This window comes from Acomys russatus, chromosome 20 (genome assembly GCF_903995435.1).
Source record: "Acomys russatus chromosome 20, mAcoRus1.1, whole genome shotgun sequence".
Classification (NCBI taxonomy): domain Eukaryota; kingdom Metazoa; phylum Chordata; class Mammalia; order Rodentia; family Muridae; genus Acomys; species Acomys russatus.
In genome coordinates, this window is record NC_067156.1 from 66,500,381 (window position 1) to 66,517,224 (window position 16,844).

A 16,844-nucleotide genomic window follows, 5' to 3' on the forward strand; every position below is an offset into this window, starting at 1 on the left:
CCTAAATGCCTAAAGAAAAATTCTCTGCTATGAATTTAGATTACAGATAATTCGTTACTGTACTAAGGCATAAGGAAACACAACCAAATGTATTCTTACTTAAACATACACAAATATTCAACAAGCACTTCTTATTCAGAACTTTATGCAGAACTAAGCATTTCAACAACACATTTCCTAGGCAGAGCACTTGCTTTATAGTCAAATTCCTATTTGAAGAAATTCAGGGACAAAATTGACATTTGTACTTTAGATGCCTCTATGTGCTTGTAGAGCAGTTCTCAGCTACCATCCAGATAAGCTTCTTTCCTGTTTTCCTAAAGTTACAAATCTGTGTGCTCATGAGGCAGACAAAACTGTGTGTAGCTGTGAAGGCAGTGTGCTAGACACAGTGATGGTGGCCTGGGTACCAGTGCAGCCCAAGCAGGTGTGCTGCACCTTGTCTACTAGAGGGCTTCACAGTTGGCTTGACGGTGGCTAATGTTTTCCGGATGAGGCTTGGAAACATTATGATTTGTTAAAAACTGGTTAAAAAAGAAAAGGCATCCCAGTCTGTGTCCATGAGGCTTACCATGCAGCTCTTGGTGAAGTAGAGCAGCCTACATTAAACTGGAAAGTATATTCTGCAAGAAGGCAGCTGTCAAAAAAGCAAAGGGTTCTCAGATGGTATGTAACCACAAGGAAGACAAAAGTGAGCTATTCTATTGTAATATTTCACTGTAGATCAAGAGGATTCTTAAAATATTAATAAATGGTCCTTTTAAAATAAAAAAGCCATTTTCCAAAACTACCTTGATATTTCAACTGAGAATGTACATTGCAGTTGACTCTATTTTGTTCTATTGTCTGAAAATGCCTTGCAGCAATCCTGAAAAGGAGAGGCAGCTCTAATTCCCATAATGGCACATGTCACCTGTCTCTCTGTCAATGAGACATCTGAAAGCATCTTTTTATTAGAAACGCAAATCAATATGCCCGAGGGATTACAATAACTGCTTGAAGCAATTTGTATTATCATTTCATCCTTGATGTTCTTGGTCTGAGCAACTTATTATTATGAGTGGCGTGAAAATGGCAACCTGTCACGATTGATTTTCCTTAACCTTCTCTAAGAATTTTTCCCTCTTAAATGTAATCAAGTATCATCTTATTAAATACATCTAAGGCTAGGTTTTATAAAGCAGTCCATTACTCAAGTTGTAGTCCTTGTAATTTAAACTTTCATCAAATTTCATTGTAAAGTTGCTTAGTAATAAAAACTTTTTAGTTGTTCAAAGTTTTAAAACTTCCAAATATGAGTAGAACCCATCTGGATGATAATGCTGTACAATTTTTAGCTCTCCCTGAAATAAGCAGAAAGCTATGTTTTCTAATTACATTGTCATTAAAGTACAAGAATAAATTTTAAGAAGAAATGTAAAAGAGTAAGTCAGGGCACTGTATGAGTCAGAGTCACTCTACTAGCCGCTACCGTAGCTGGCACAGGAATATTTCCAGGGCAGATTTCAGAGCAGATCACCTCTAGTGTGCACCAGAACTCACAGGTTCTGACTCAGGAAGTCCGGAAGCCCAAGAGTTTGCATTTCCAGGTCCCACAAAGGGATGGAGCTGGAGCAGTATAGCCTGTGCCACAGAAAGAGGGAGCAAGGCCGGCACCAATAAAGCACATACCTAGGACCTTAAAGCATGATATCCATAGTCACAGAGAAGAGAATGGAGCTGGGGAGTATCTAAGCTCAAGCCTGGGTCTCAGAGTGGACAGACTTTTCTCCCCAGTTCTCACAAGCCATACCAGGTTGTAGGATCAGCTTTTTAGTTTTAAGCTACTAGAAAAAAATAAAATAAAATAAACAAAGTGACAAAACACAGAGAAAAGGGAACCTTGCCAAAGACAAGATATTAGCTAAGGCAAATAGCAAGTTTAAAAGTAGACTTGCGAAGCTAGTAATAAACTTGGATGGATATCCAATGTCCATCTGTCCATATGCTCAGCTTGGCAGATGTTTTAGAAGGTACAAACAGCTGCCAGGTGATGGCAGCGCAGGCCTTTAATCCCAGCCCTTAGGAGGCGGAGGCAGGTGCATCTCTGAGTTCAAGGGCAGCCAGGACCATTACACAGAGAAACCCTGTCTTGAGGGGGAAAAAGGGGTGGTGGTGGTAACAAACATGTCCTAATGGACACTAGCCTAAGTGGGAAAGTTGGCACTCTGGAATCTAGGGAGAAAGAGGGCTAGTAGGAACTGGTGCCCTTAGATCTACTGGAACAGCCTCACCAAGACCAGAGCCATTGGGAATTGATGGAGGAAGGTGTTAAATAAAGAAACCACCAAGGGAGGACACCAGGGACACCTTTGCTGGGTCCTGGTGCATGTATATCTCATTATCTCTGCTAGAGCCACATTACAAAGCATCTTTTGCGGCAATGATTATGAGTTAATTGCCAATTTCACAGATTCTAGAACCCTGAGAGATGGGTCTTTGAGCAAGCCTGTCAAGACTTTGACTTAACTGAGGCGCGAAGCCCTTAGCACTATGGGTGATACACTCAGTGGTGGGGACCCTGGAGTGGGGCAGGGTGCTGAGCAGCCCTCTCTGCCCTTTGACTGTGGTATCCTGTGATCAGCCGCCTCCAGCTCCTGACATCAGCACTTATCTGCCATGATGAACTGGAGCCAAAAGAAACCCTTCAGCCATCTCTATTTTACAGATGTGAAAATTAAGATGCAGAATTAAACCATTTGTTGAAAGCCTAGAAGCTGGTCAATGGTGAAGCCTAGATTGTTCTGCAGCTGATAAGCCAACTGCAAGAATCCTCAACTATGACCATCTACTCATGGGTACCACAATGAGCCGCCATGTAACATGTGCAGAGAACAAAGCTGACACCTTGGAGATACAGAAACAACAGGATGTAAGTGCAGCTGAAGGACAAGGGGAAGGTAAGAGTTTGATTCAAAGGCAGCTTTTAAAATGCTAAACTTACTGCTTCAAATTACATTCATCCACAATATTCCCACAAACACAAAAATGAACACATGAAGAAAAAGCTCTCGAAGTAGCACATCCATGAGAATATTCTACCTGTTCATTGAGGAAACAACCATCACACTCTTTGAAAATGTATAACTATGAACACTGTTCTAGCATTAGCTTACAGAATTGTTTTAACATAATTTTAGTTCTTTTGCTGCAGTGGTGACCAAGATATATTTGATATCCAAAAGAGAAGTTGGTAAGTAAACTAGTTTCCCATCTTCACAATTAGAATTCATACTGAAATTACAGTAAAATATACATACATATACCTGATATTATTGTCTGAAATCTAGTAAAACTAATATTGAACATTTGGCAAGATTTCATCATATATAAACTTTCATCATTCATTTCTCTGTTGGATTATTCCAGTCATCCATCCATCTATCTGTCTGTCTGTCTGCCTGCCTATCTATCTACCTATCTAAAATAGAGTCACACACAAACACTTGGAGACTCATAACTGACCGTTTGTCTGTCTGTCTGTCTGTCTATCTAAAATAGAGTTACATACAAACACTTGGAGATTCATAACTGACCAGCTGTGCTAGGGGAGATTCTCTAGCAGGCCCCACTCACGTAAGTAAACACGGGGTTCAACCCATTTGGTGGAGTTGGGCCATGTACTAGGGCTGATGTTTTCCTGTTTTGTTTTGTTTTTTGTTTTGTTTTGTTTTTGAGACAGGCTCTTTGCTGTGAAACTCACTCTGCAGCCCAAGCTGGCCTTGTACTTAAAATCGGCCACCTGCCTCAGCCTCTCTAATACTGAACATAAAGACATAAGCCACTACATTTGGCTTGCTTTCATACTTCTTGAAGAGCTATTTTAAAAATAGTTCTTAGCTGAAGAAATGGATTATATCATATCAGATATATACATATTCTTAAGGGTATATTTCATTCATACTGCTTAACAGAAAAATTTCCAGGAAAAATAAAACCTTCACTATTAGTGACCTACAGAGTAAGGCATGGGACTGTGAGCACTGCTTGTTTTATTTAAATATGTATGTTATATTTTAAATAAATAACCATAAGCTGAACAGTAAGAATTTCACATTTAACTGTACTTTCAAACACAGTGAGTTCATCATGAATAATGAATCAGCCACACAGTAAATATTGAGAATTCACACTAACTTTTCATTGTGATTTAACTTATAAATACATTTTGATTACATAAGTGATGATTTTAGGAGTGTTACCAGGAGTCTTTAGGCTTTTAATATGCTTCTGAAATGAAAGAAACAACTCGAATATATCAAGATAAGGGACAAATAGATTATTTTAAAAATAAACCATCAGCATAAAGAGCACAAACTACAAAATAAATGTAAGATGAGAAACCAAGAACTAACTGCCAAATATAAGGCACATACATAATATAGGCAAAGGCTCCTTGGCTATGAGAATGTATACAAACACAAGGACTCATTACAGTTCACCAGCAAGTAAGAATCTGTTTTTCGTATTTTATATTATGCTACATAAATGGGCTATTCCACAGTACACAGACTTTCTTACAGAAAGGAAAAAGCAAGTTCATTAAAGCATTAACTCCTTCATCTAGCCTACCTTATTTTTTGGATTGGATGTGTTCATTACACTTCGAGTCTCTTTTCCAGTATAAATGACGACACCTATTACAGTACCTGCAAAAACATGAAAGTGGTCCTTATAGCAATGCTTGAAAACAGAGATAACACTTTCTTGTTAATTATCTTGATAGGAAAACATTACACTGTTTGAGCTTATACACATTTATCCAATAGTCTACTCTACTTGATTTGGTTAGTTAAAAAATTATTAACCTTAACTTTTAAAAAGGACTTAGAAGTCAAATGATTTATTGAACAGTAAGAAATATATTAATGTTCTTTTTCCTGACAACAGGAGTAATGGGCTTTTCTTTACTGTCTTCTAGAATAGTAAGTAGTTCACTGTTAAAAGAGCATAAAAAAGGCTCCACTCCTAACTCAAGAATACACCGCAGGACCTCCAAACAGGGCAGGGCTAGGAGAGCCAGCTCTGCTTGAGTAGCTGCTGTGCAGGACAGCCTCTGTGGCTGTTTGGGATGCTCACTGTGGAAACAGCACCAGAGCACGATGACATTACACAGAGCAGCTCCTGGCCACCGTTAGCACCACAAAACTTGTTTGGGCAAGCAAACAAAACCTGACCAAAAACATAAGTTAAAAATATTTTATTTGAGCCGGGCATGGTGGTACATGCCTGTAATCCCAGCACTCAGGCATACAGAGGCAGGTGAATTGCTATGAATTCACAGCAAGCCTGGTTTACAAAGCAAGACCAGGCTAGCGAAGGCTACACAGAGAAACCCTGTCTTGAATCACCCTACCCCCCTAAAAAATTGATTCCGCTTTTAGAAACTACTCATTTCCTTAATGGCTGTCTCCTAAATTTATAAGTCAAGAAGACGTAGTACCTTTTTAAATGTGAAAAAATGATAATCTGTATGTTATAAAGGCTCAGGATTCATCTACAGACTGCCAAAACTAAAACCCATGGAATCTCTACATAACACCTGTATCACTTATAGTCCTAATTTTATATTTAAAATGGAAAACTCTTGATATTAAAATTTACAAAGTAGAAAGGCATTACATACATACGTATATAAAGTTGTGGAATTAACAATCCTAACAAAATTAACTATACAGATTATATAAAATAATATTTTGCTTCAGAGGCAGAGGAATAAAGCTAGTAAGTTCAAGGCCAGCCTGGGATACACAGTAAGAACCCCAACACTACCACCCCCAAAATACACATAACCTTAGATGTAGCATTGACGTGTAAAACTTTGCACACTGTGTATGTAAGTTGGGACCCATGAGGTAAATATGAGCTACTATTTGCCCTGTCTGAGCATGAACAGCCACATGGTGCACATTGCATAACTCCAGTTTCTGCTTCATCAACTCGGGAGGGCAGACCCACCGTGATGCTCAGGAGTGGCGTGCAGTATACAGGAGCTGCAGGTCTTGTAGTTCTGAGCACCGCTACAAAACCAAGTTCTAGAAAGGTGTGATTGGCCAACAAGGGCATGAAGCTCACCAAGCTACACAAGTGTCGTCTCTCTGTACTAAAATCCATTTAAATTTCCTACACAAGAGGACTACGTTTAGTGTATAGAATATTAATACTTGATGAAGTAATACTACCAGGAACTTTCACACACACACAAACGCTCACACCACAGAATTATTTCAATATTAAAGGAATAAGGTTAAATGTTAAATATAACTTGACCAAGATTTTTTTCCGATTTTGCCAACTTAATTTATCCAAAATATAAAATTGCAAAAAAGTATACCCATAACAAATATAACTTGAAATTTTGATTTTTTTTTTTTTTAAAGATTAGCAAAACAAACAAGTGTCAGAGAAATCTTCAGAATGATTCATCAAGCTTAAAACCTCTGTCCTAAAAACCAAGACAGATTCTCAATAATGTGGATTCTAGGCTGGGATAACTTACAGCACTCAAACAGCGAAATGCAAGACTAACAAGAAACATGGCATACATAACACAGTCCCTGATGTTAGAGTTGTGTCATCTTTAACATTTGCTAAAGGCTTTCATTGTACTCCCTCATTTGATGGTTGCTAAAAATGACTACTCAGTGTAATTAGCTTCAACGCATTGCTGTTCTGAGTCCAATGCTTTTTAATTACTTTAAATTGCTTGAATTAGTCTAGTACTATACAGGATTCCTTGCTCTTGGACAAATGGTACGTATTTATAGAACGATGAAGGTTACTGTAGAAAGAAGCACAACAAAGAGAAAAGATGCGCGTTTGGAGTAAGCCATGAAGGACAAGGCATGACATACTCTTGTACTGCAGCAGACAAACATAAGATAAAACAGGACAGGTGCAGAATGTGTTCAGATTTCCCCAAGGGTGGGGGGCGGTGCAAGAATTTTAATCCTTTTAATCCGTATTTTTTTGTGTAAACTTAAGCTCTTATTCTGGCTCCAAACTGAAAAATCTTCTGTAAATTCTTAAATATGTTTGAATGTTAAACTCATAGCCACAAAGAAATTCCTATCAGGTAGGTACCTCATAGCAAAATCCCCAAGGGGAATAAGACATAATGTCTGGAAGTGAACCAAAATTTTAATTCAGTTTCCAGTAAGAAAATATTTTAAAAGACTTGTGAGCACTTAGTCCTGAAAGTGCTAAAAATGATTATACTCATCTGGTTGAAATTTGTAACTCTGACTTGACTAAAGTCACTTAAAAATCACTATAGGACTGCAGAGATGATTCAGCGGTTTAGAGCACTGGCTGTTCCTCCAGAGGACCCAATTCAAATCCCAACACCCACTGTGACAGCTCACAACTGTCTGTAACTCCAAGATCTGACATTTTCACATAGACATACATACAGGCAAAATACCAATGCATATAAAATAAAGGTAAATGAAATCTAAAAATATCACTGTAAAAAGATTCAGATGCTAACTGTCCCACACAGGGCTAGTATAAGCACGACACGCAGACTACTTACTAAACACCCAGGCCTTACACTGCCTGGCCCCTTGGGGTGAGTCTGAAGGTCACTGTGTGGTCCATCTGGATGATGTCAAATTTCAGACCCATTATACCTGCTTTGAGGCATCACTTATTAATATTTCAGCTATACTGTAGCCTCCCTGCTATTCATTACCCAAATTTCATAACATATCCTACCAATTCAAATTAATAGGTCTCCATCTCTACCTCACTGCTACAAGGGCCATGGGACCCCAACATCCTTGACCTTGAGCTCTTCCTCCCTCTGCAGGTAGTACTGTTCAATCTCAGCCTGAGTTTCCTCCTTGGCCTGCTTCAGCCTCCAGTTCTTTCACTTGCAGGCCTCAGACACCTTCTTGGCCACCCACTTCTCAGCCTGCAGCAGCTGCTGGGTGCCCGGCAACTGACTTGCCATCACTGTGGAGATTCTCGGCCTAGGTCAACAGCTTATACACACACAGGAATCCCTCAAATACTAACTCTTAACAACCTATGCATGACTAGGGTAGGAATATATTAAACCATACATAGAAAACAGTCAAGACTATTTTGAAAATTTGCTGCCAAAACTGCTATTTATACAATATAATTGTGTTACCAGGAAAACAAACTAAGGCCAAGCAAAAGAAAATAAGTCCTCATTGTTAAAAAAATATATATATTAGTAAACTGTACCAAATGCTTATAAATGTTTCCAAATGTTTATTCTCAGTTTATGCATTGTCCATAATGCTTTACCCACTCGTGGGAGGCCCCTCTGCAGTCATGCCACGTCATGCTCTGGAGGGCAGAGATCACGGGCAACCTAATCCATGCACATACATTCTCACGCGTTGCTTCAGAAGGCTTGCTTTTGGGTATAGAGCAACTCCATGAGGGCACCTGGCCCACTTTTTAAAGGAACAGTGTTCTCTTGAGTCTGCATAGTAGATACCACAAGGAGGTCTCTCTTTGGTCACCTGAAACCTTATCTGTCTGTGGGACTTGAGGTCTGTCTGAGTCCCACACTTTTAAAACTTGCAGGAAAGAAGGTCAGAAATAATTTCATTCGAAGAGCTACTCTGGGCCTAGAAAAGGAATGCAGTGGCACACTATCTATTATGTGCCAGGCCATGGTACACAGGAAAGATAGTACAGCTTTCAATAAAAAAATTTTAAAAAGGCCATGAAGCCTCACCAACACAACTGCCTAAACATGAGTGAAACAAGGATGGCACCAAAAACAGACACAGCAGTGGGAGGCCCACAAGGCCAAAACCCCAGGCACAGAACTGCAGGCTATGAAGGAATGCTTAGAGGAAAGAAGTCAGTCCTCCCCAGGAGAGAGCATGTCAACTAGTTACCCCACACCAAATGGTCAGCCCTGAACACACACATAGACACACAGACAAGTAGTAGTACACAGATAAGATATAAACAGGTTGTATCTTATTTAGGAACATATATATATATATATATATCTGTGTCTATGTAACATACATAATTATATGTGCAACACTGATGAAAGAAAAAGGACATGAATCTGAAAGGGGAAAGGGCTTTAGAAAGAAGAAAGGGGAGAGGGAGTAATGTAATTATAATATTTATTTTAAAAGGTGCCCCGTCCTCACATCAGTTACAAAGAATTCTAAGCTTGTGATCAGTTACCGAAGAGGTAAGAACCCTCAGGTTATTCATGAAAGTCTTAGACTAGCAACACTCCTGAGGTCCTTAGTTTTTAAGTTAAAAAAAAAAAATCCTTTAAAAGCTTCGAAATGAGAGACGATGCTTGTATCTTTAAATGTCCAGACATAAGCAAACGTGCACGTCGTATTTCTGCATGGACGGTCTAAAACAGCAGTTCTCAGCCTGTGGTTTGCAAACCCTTTGGCGAACCTCAGTCTCTAAAAACACAATTCATAACAGTAGCAAAATTACAGTTCTGAAGTAGCAATGAAATTAACTTTATGGTTGGGGGTCAGCACCCTGCAGAACTGTACTATTTCAGGGCCTCAGCCCTGGCAAGGCTGAAAAGCATTGCTCTAGAGCATCCTCTGAGAGGATCAAGCACCCATCGAACCCAGTGCTACAAGAGACAGACAGCACGGTGTCCAGGTTAGGGTCTCTGCTGTAGACGTATTCAAGTACCAGCTACTGCATGCCACGATCATTCTGAAATCTAAAGTTGAACAGAGAAGCCATGTCCAGGAAAGTCTACAGGACATCTCACAGGCCTTAAGCTCGTTGCTTCTGTCTCTGAGGAGAAAGGCCACAAATCAATAGTTTGGGTTTTGGTTTCAATAGTCTAATACATACTTAAAACAGAAGCCAAGAACAGAAAATGAAGTAGAATTTGTTTTTAAAAGATAACATTTATTCCCCTAATGCTTTTTAATTTAACATTGTAAACAATATGATTAATTTTAAATTCTGGCTAACCAGGTGCTTCTATGTCCCACATTGCAGATGCTTCTCACACACTGATGGTGAGCTTACAGACCACACCAGTCTCTGGTAGGTTTTCGTCAACTGGACAAAAAGTAGATAAGAATCATCGAAAATTGTTACTAGCCTCCCTGGCCTGCCTGTGGCAGTTCTCAAAGCACCAAGCAACACAAGTCAAACACAGAAAAAGGCACCACACCCCACCACAGTGGCTCTACCACACCCTCAAGCTACTGTCCTTGCTCTGCGTGGGTGAACAGCAGCCCAGGTCTCCCCACAAACTCTCAAGACTGTCTCCTGGCTTCTCAATCGGGTATCCCCTAAATCCCTCAGGCAAGCTTAGGAACGCTGCTGTACAGTACATGGACAACACTCACATCCTGTCTGTGAGACTCATGCTGGAAGGGGAGCGGCTCCCTTACCTGATGCAACAATGGTGCTTGCCCACAATGTGTTTTCTATACTGAGACTTTCATGAATAGGAGGATCACTGTCTTCCTGTTAGGGGAGACAAAACAAAACAAAACTTGAAAATTAGCAATGTTCTAGTCACATTTCAGCATCAGAAAAGAAACATGTCCCTCTTCTGTACCCAACTGATTATAAATACTAACTTCAAGGGTAAATATGGAAACCTAAAATTACACTTTGATCCAGGAATAAACAATTTTATTGCTTACAGTAAATAATTTTAAATTTTCATAAGTGCACTTGCACTCATGCTGATTATCTTTAGAGAATAGACTACAATATCTTTAAGAAAAAACACATGGTTTAAGCAATACTCCTAATCTAAGGTCTTTCCAGGAAAAGTTAATAAAACAAAAACAAAAAATTAATATTAGGGCTGGAGAGATGGCACAGTGGTTAACAACACATATTGCTCTTGTGAGGACCTGTGCTCGATTCCCAGCATGCACATCAGGTGGCTTACACGTGCCTGTGACCCCAACTCCAGGGGAATCTGACACCTCTGACCTCTGTGGGCACTTGCATTCTTGTGCAGATACTTCCTTACACATAAGTAAAATAATAAATCTTTTCTTAAAAACCTAATATTAACATGGACATAACCAAGATATAAACTAAGCTCTGTTTCACAAACATGGTAGAATTTCCTCTCCCAAATTTTTGTCAAAGACAAAGGCTATTCTTTAAAATACAAATATGCTCACCAACGGGAGAAAATGCTTCTGTGACTATTAGTAATACACACAGGACAAAGAGATCACTTCTTTTAAATCCCCTTTCAAAATATGATGTTAGATATTTTTCTTTAAGCAGAGTTAAAGAAGCAAGCTGTTTATTGCTAATTATGCATGCAATCATCAAATGTGCCCACATAGCAGCACACAGTAGTAGAACATGCACTGTTGATAGTCAGGGATAAAACATACAAGCTGAGGACTTCATCTTTATATAAAGCCACTGCCTGTGTTGTGGTTATGGGGGCCTTGCTGGAGTACCGGATCATAAAAGCCCAAGGACCTGCAGTGATTCCAAGAAAACTGACACTGGAGCAGGTGACCTCAATGTCTGCAAAGGGCAAAAACAGCTCACACTATTTTGAATGTTAGAATTAGTCCTTAAAATAGTAACGTCCACAGGATCTTTATCATAACTTGATAGTTTGGTATCAACATACATTCCAAAATAATAAAGAAAGCAAATGTGGAAAGAAAATAGAGTTTGGAGCTATGGGTATGTCTTCTCCATTAATTTATAAAGCCATCTTCTTTTTTTTTATTAATTTATTCTTGTTACATCTATAAAGCCATCTTCTCAAATGGTACCTCTGTCAGCCATTTTCCTAGCTACTGAATCTCTGAGTTACATACAAGACGCAGAACGTAAACTTGAATTCCTACTTCAAAATATTTCCAATACTGTCAATATTTACAAAATAAAAGGTTTTGCTTGTCCCACTAGTGTCTTGTGTGTATCTGACAGTAAGACCAGGAATTATGAAACCTACACCTTCCTGCAACTCGGTTCAGGAATGTGTCTTAGAATGTGATTCAGGCATTCCTCCCCAGTGCCTAGAGACCACAGCACTCTAACCTGAAGACTTGCCCCAGGTCTTGGATTTGTGACAATGAAGGCTATCATATCTGTAAGTATTTAAAACATAGGTCCACTTCAAAAATACGTGTACCCTCATGGGGTTAGGGGGCTTGTGCTGAAGCTTAAAAAGAACTCTCTCAAATACACAGGATGATTTTAATTTACATAGGCCCTGGTTACACAATTCATAAATATGGGAGTCAAACACAGGGCTTCATGCATTCAAAACAATTGCTCTAATGCCGAGCAGTGCGCCTAGGCCAGCCAGCCCTCTGTGTGGAGAAGCTGAGGGATACCTCAACCCAGTATCAGTGTCCATGTTTTCAGGGAGGAAAAGCCTCAGAGTCTTCAAGTGCTATTTGTGCTCTAAGGGTGGAGAGCCAGGGCATCCTTATTCTTCGGTCACCTTACTTTGCTATCACGAGGGTAACAAACAGTTTACTAAGTGCCCGCATGGGAACTCCCACATCATCACCAGTCTTCAAAATGCACAGACACTGATGTGCTCTGCTTCATCTTTTCTAACACTGCCTTCCATAGACAACGCCAAGACTAAAGTGCCTTTTCTCTCCTATTCAGAACTGAAATAGTTCAAGTTAAAAGGTAACAGTTATCTAAGAAAAATTGGGATTTCCTTTCATTTTTATGGTTTTAAAGAAAATAATCAACTTTTAGAAAACAAGTCACCTTGATGTCACATTTTGAAATTATGACTGAACTGAAATGCCCAACTTCTGAATCATTTAGAGTCTTAAATCTAATAAATACTGTTGGAGAAAAAAATCTAAATATTCCTTATCATATTTAGTGAACACAGCCAATATGGTATACCTTTCAGTTTTATGTTGGTCTAGGAATTCCCACAATGGTATACAAAACTAGACAGTTTCTAATCTGCACATTTATCATTTTACAAAATTTCTCTCTAACTGTACTGTTTCAATTTTAGCATAACAATTTACCTTCTTAGTTGGCACCTAAGGACCATACCTAAACAACTACTTAACCTTTGCCCTCCACACACAGAACAGGAATATAAGCTTAGCCAATACATTAAAAACTGGAAAAGAAAGAGAACTCTGTAGCCTCCACAGGCACCATGAGTCCAAAAGTGTGGCAGCCCACGCAAGGCCAGTGGCAGCCACTAAGCTAAACTATCCTATTGAATACCCTCTGTGTAGGTAGACAAAGTGCTGTGCCCCAAATAGAAGGAACAAGACTGTCTTTTGTGTGTACCGACTTGGCTGGACCTGGAAACAGACCAAGACATGCAAACAAGGCCCAATTTAGCAATCCTACCTACAGGTGGCATCTCTTACCCTGTGAGCATAAATGAACTTCCCTCCATTCATTAAGCTCTTCCTAGTGGTGAACCCAACTCCAGCCACCAGAAAGCCCAGGCGTAAGAAACTCTGGGAGTCTGAGGTGGGGCCTGGTCTATAGAGCAAGCTTTAGGCCAGGCAGGGTAATAACAAGACTCTGTCTCAAAAAATACAGTAGCAACAAGACAAAAGCCTCTTCCTATGGCTTCCTGCACAAAAAAAAAGTATCAAAAATTCTTCATATGTATCTACCATTTGGCATAAATTTCCCCCTATGTCAATCTATCAGATGGGAGTTAAAGTAGATAACAGGCTTATAAAACGTTCTGAACTGGAAACAACATTCTGTACAATTTAATTTTTAAAATGTAAGTTCATCTTCCCATTAACTTTCTGTAGCCATTCGATCTATTTCTAACAAGGTATGCAAGGACACCCCACCTCCACGCTTCACCTTCAACTCTGCCCCAGCAGCGACAGCCTCTAAAGTGAGTATTTCAAATAAATATCAGAAAACCTTTCTGAAGCTCTGTACCAACCTCATGCAGACATCTATTACGTCTTTATTAGACTGTGAAGAGAGAAAGGAATGTCCAAGTCACTGTCACTTTTTGTTTCTTTCATTAAGTTTATGTAGTTTGAAAAATGATGTACATAGAAGGCACGTAGCCAGTGTTCCAGCTCCAGGCCGACCCTCCACAGTGAGCTCTGGGCAGCGGGCAGAGGAGCTCTGCTGTAGAGAGACTAGTGTCCTCACAGGAAAAGACACTGACAGAGGTTGGGTGCTTTGTGGCGTATCCAAGAAACCAAGGCACAAGGTGCACAGTAGGAGCACATGGGAGCATTTGATAAGGGAGTGCTTATGCCTTAAAGATTAGTGTCTGGAACATGGTACATACCTCTTTTAGCACACAGAACATACAGCAGCCAGGTTGCCCCATGTTGTAGGAGGAAGGCAGACACTCTGTCCCTCTTAAACAGCACCTCTGTGGTTCCAGCACATACCATTCCACCTTCTTTGGCTTCAATTGCCCTACTCACGTCTTACAAGCAGACTCATTAAGCAGCAGTACTTCCTGGATAACTTACTTAGTGTGCCCGGGCTTCACCCAATATGTACCACATATCAAAATGTCATTCTGTTCTGGACATTTCCAACGGTACTTTCTTAATGTGGGCTAGCCATACAGCCACAACGTAAGCTATACTTGCTTTCTTGTAACTCTTTATATGACTTTGGACAATGCTTGCGCTTATCTCTGATATGCAAGTTCTTATTTTCATTTAGCTAAATGTATAAACTTTTTAAAAATAATTCTAGATTTTGAGTCATAGTGAAAAATACCTGAGACAGTTCATGATTATAAATTATTTCTTCCAGTACCGAAGCAAATTTTAATTTCTTTTGACCAATTCTTTAATTGTGTTATTATTACTGAAAATTTAGCAATTTCTAAAAATAGTTATTGTTTCTTTCTAATTTAACTGCCCTGTGGTTATAGAACAGATGAGTGGAAAATTTTAAAATATACACAAAGATTTCTTTGACTTATTTTGATAAATTTCCCATGAACAATATAAATTTATCTTATATCTTGCTGTTGAATGACATCTTCAATAGCTATCAGTTCAATCAACTTCAACGATAATCTTCAAGGCTATTATGTTCCAACTGATTTTTTATCCCTGTTCAATTAATTATTAAAGAGAGAGCATTGAAATTACCAACTACCATTGAGAATCTGTCTGTTTCTCCTACCCTTCTGTGAGCTGGCTTCATGCACTTCAAAGCTGTTATTAGGTACGTATGCTTATATGAACTGACAATAAGTTAGCCCTTTGCTCACTATCTGCAGAAACCAACTTGGTGTGATATTGCTTTTAGCAACTTCAGTTTTACTTAGTGTTAGCGTAAGCCATATTTTTCTATCTTTTTACTTTTAAACTATAAGTGGTTTTAATATGCTTTCTTATAGACACCATGTACTGGAAATCTTACTTTGTGTACAGTCTGACAATCGTTGCCTTGCAGTTGGCATTTGAATCATTTATATTTGAACACAAATTTTTAAGGGGTTTCTAAATTTAAGTTTCAAATGCCTAGAGCTATTGTAGTAGCCTACTTCTTCCTTATTTCTAAGTGTGTACTGCAGTCATAAACAATATACACAGCAACATACAATGGCCCGAGTTATACCCTCCTGAATACACTTGCTGTAAGAAGATCTTGATGATCTGACTAGCCATCTTGCACTGTAACTGCCAAAGAAGTCTGAGTGAACCTGGGGAATTTCCCATAATAGCTTCCTAGCACAAGAGATACAGACCAGCCACTGGAGTTGGCCGTGCAGCTCCATGCTGGCTCCCTCACTGACAGCTGTTGAAGTACTCTTCTTCCTCGAAGCTTTTCTTTGCTTGTTTTTGGAGGATTTCTATTAAACAAGAAGTCCTGCTTCCCACATCTTTTCTGCGCAGGGTACAGGTTCTTTCTGTTCATAATAATGTATTCTTTCCTCAAAGCAGATAGAGAATGCAACCAGGATCCCATCTCATGGTGGGCACTGGAATCTGTTCTCAGTGCACAAGGCCCTCTCCACAGAGTCACCCGTCTGGGGGCTGGTGTGGGGGCTGACCCTCCCGAGTGCTATAGAGCTGTTTCAGAACGGCCAAGCTCCCTCTTCACTCTGCTTCTAGAGACACCATGTCTTGAAGTAGATCACTTTGCCTCACAGTTTACCAAATTAACTATCCCTGATATTTTCCAAAAGTCCCTTGGTAATTAGAGAGCTAATACTAACGAAATCCATCCAGAGGGCATGTGATCCTTTCTGGAAAAGGTCCCCTTCAGGGAGCAAGGCCTCTCCAACATCAGTGATCCACACACACACACACCTCTAGCCTGGCACTGACTCTGCTACTTTAGAGTTTGCCCCACTTCAAGGGACAGAAATGTGAGAAATTATAAAACCAAGTTTACTCATAGGATAAAGAAGTGGACCCCACCCACATCTCATTGGCAGATGGTGTTGACTGTCTGTAAGAACATAAAATCATAAGGCCATAATCACCTAAGGTGACAGAAAATCTAAAGGGCCCTCCCCAACTCGCCAGCATCAGCACCGCTGAGCTGAAGGCTCTTACAACACAGCTTCCTCACCAGGACTGGCTACATTCCCACTCCAACGTCTCTACCCACATCAGCAGACTCAACCATCTGGGGTTCTGAACAACCTGCTCTTACTCTCCAACCTTGAAGTCTGCAAATACCTGTCTAATAATAATTTCAACAAATAGGATACCTATTTGTTATAATTTTTCTTATATGCTAAAAATTTTTACAAGACCGCTGAAGAGTTTTTTCCATAATATTTTTAAATAAAACACAGAAAGACCATAGAGCATCATGTGCACATGTTTCTTCCCATGTTTTCATGTACATCTTGGCATGTGGGTCTG

The 16,844-nt window shown here is 39.6% G+C and overlaps 1 protein-coding gene across 9 annotated transcripts in view; it reads right to left on the reverse strand.

Moving 5' to 3' along the window:
* The window catches only part of Atp9b (ATPase phospholipid transporting 9B (putative)), a 189,090-nt gene that overhangs the window by 95,806 nt on the left and 76,440 nt on the right, over positions 1-16,844 (reverse strand). For all 9 annotated transcript variants that reach the window (XM_051163762.1, XM_051163761.1, XM_051163759.1 and 6 more), the window contains 2 exons: positions 10,425-10,500; positions 4,612-4,688 (listed from right to left, as the gene is read on the reverse strand). In XM_051163762.1, the coding sequence (XP_051019719.1) occupies positions 4,612-4,688; positions 10,425-10,500 (153 nt within the window). The remainder of the gene's footprint in view (positions 1-4,611; positions 4,689-10,424; positions 10,501-16,844) is intronic.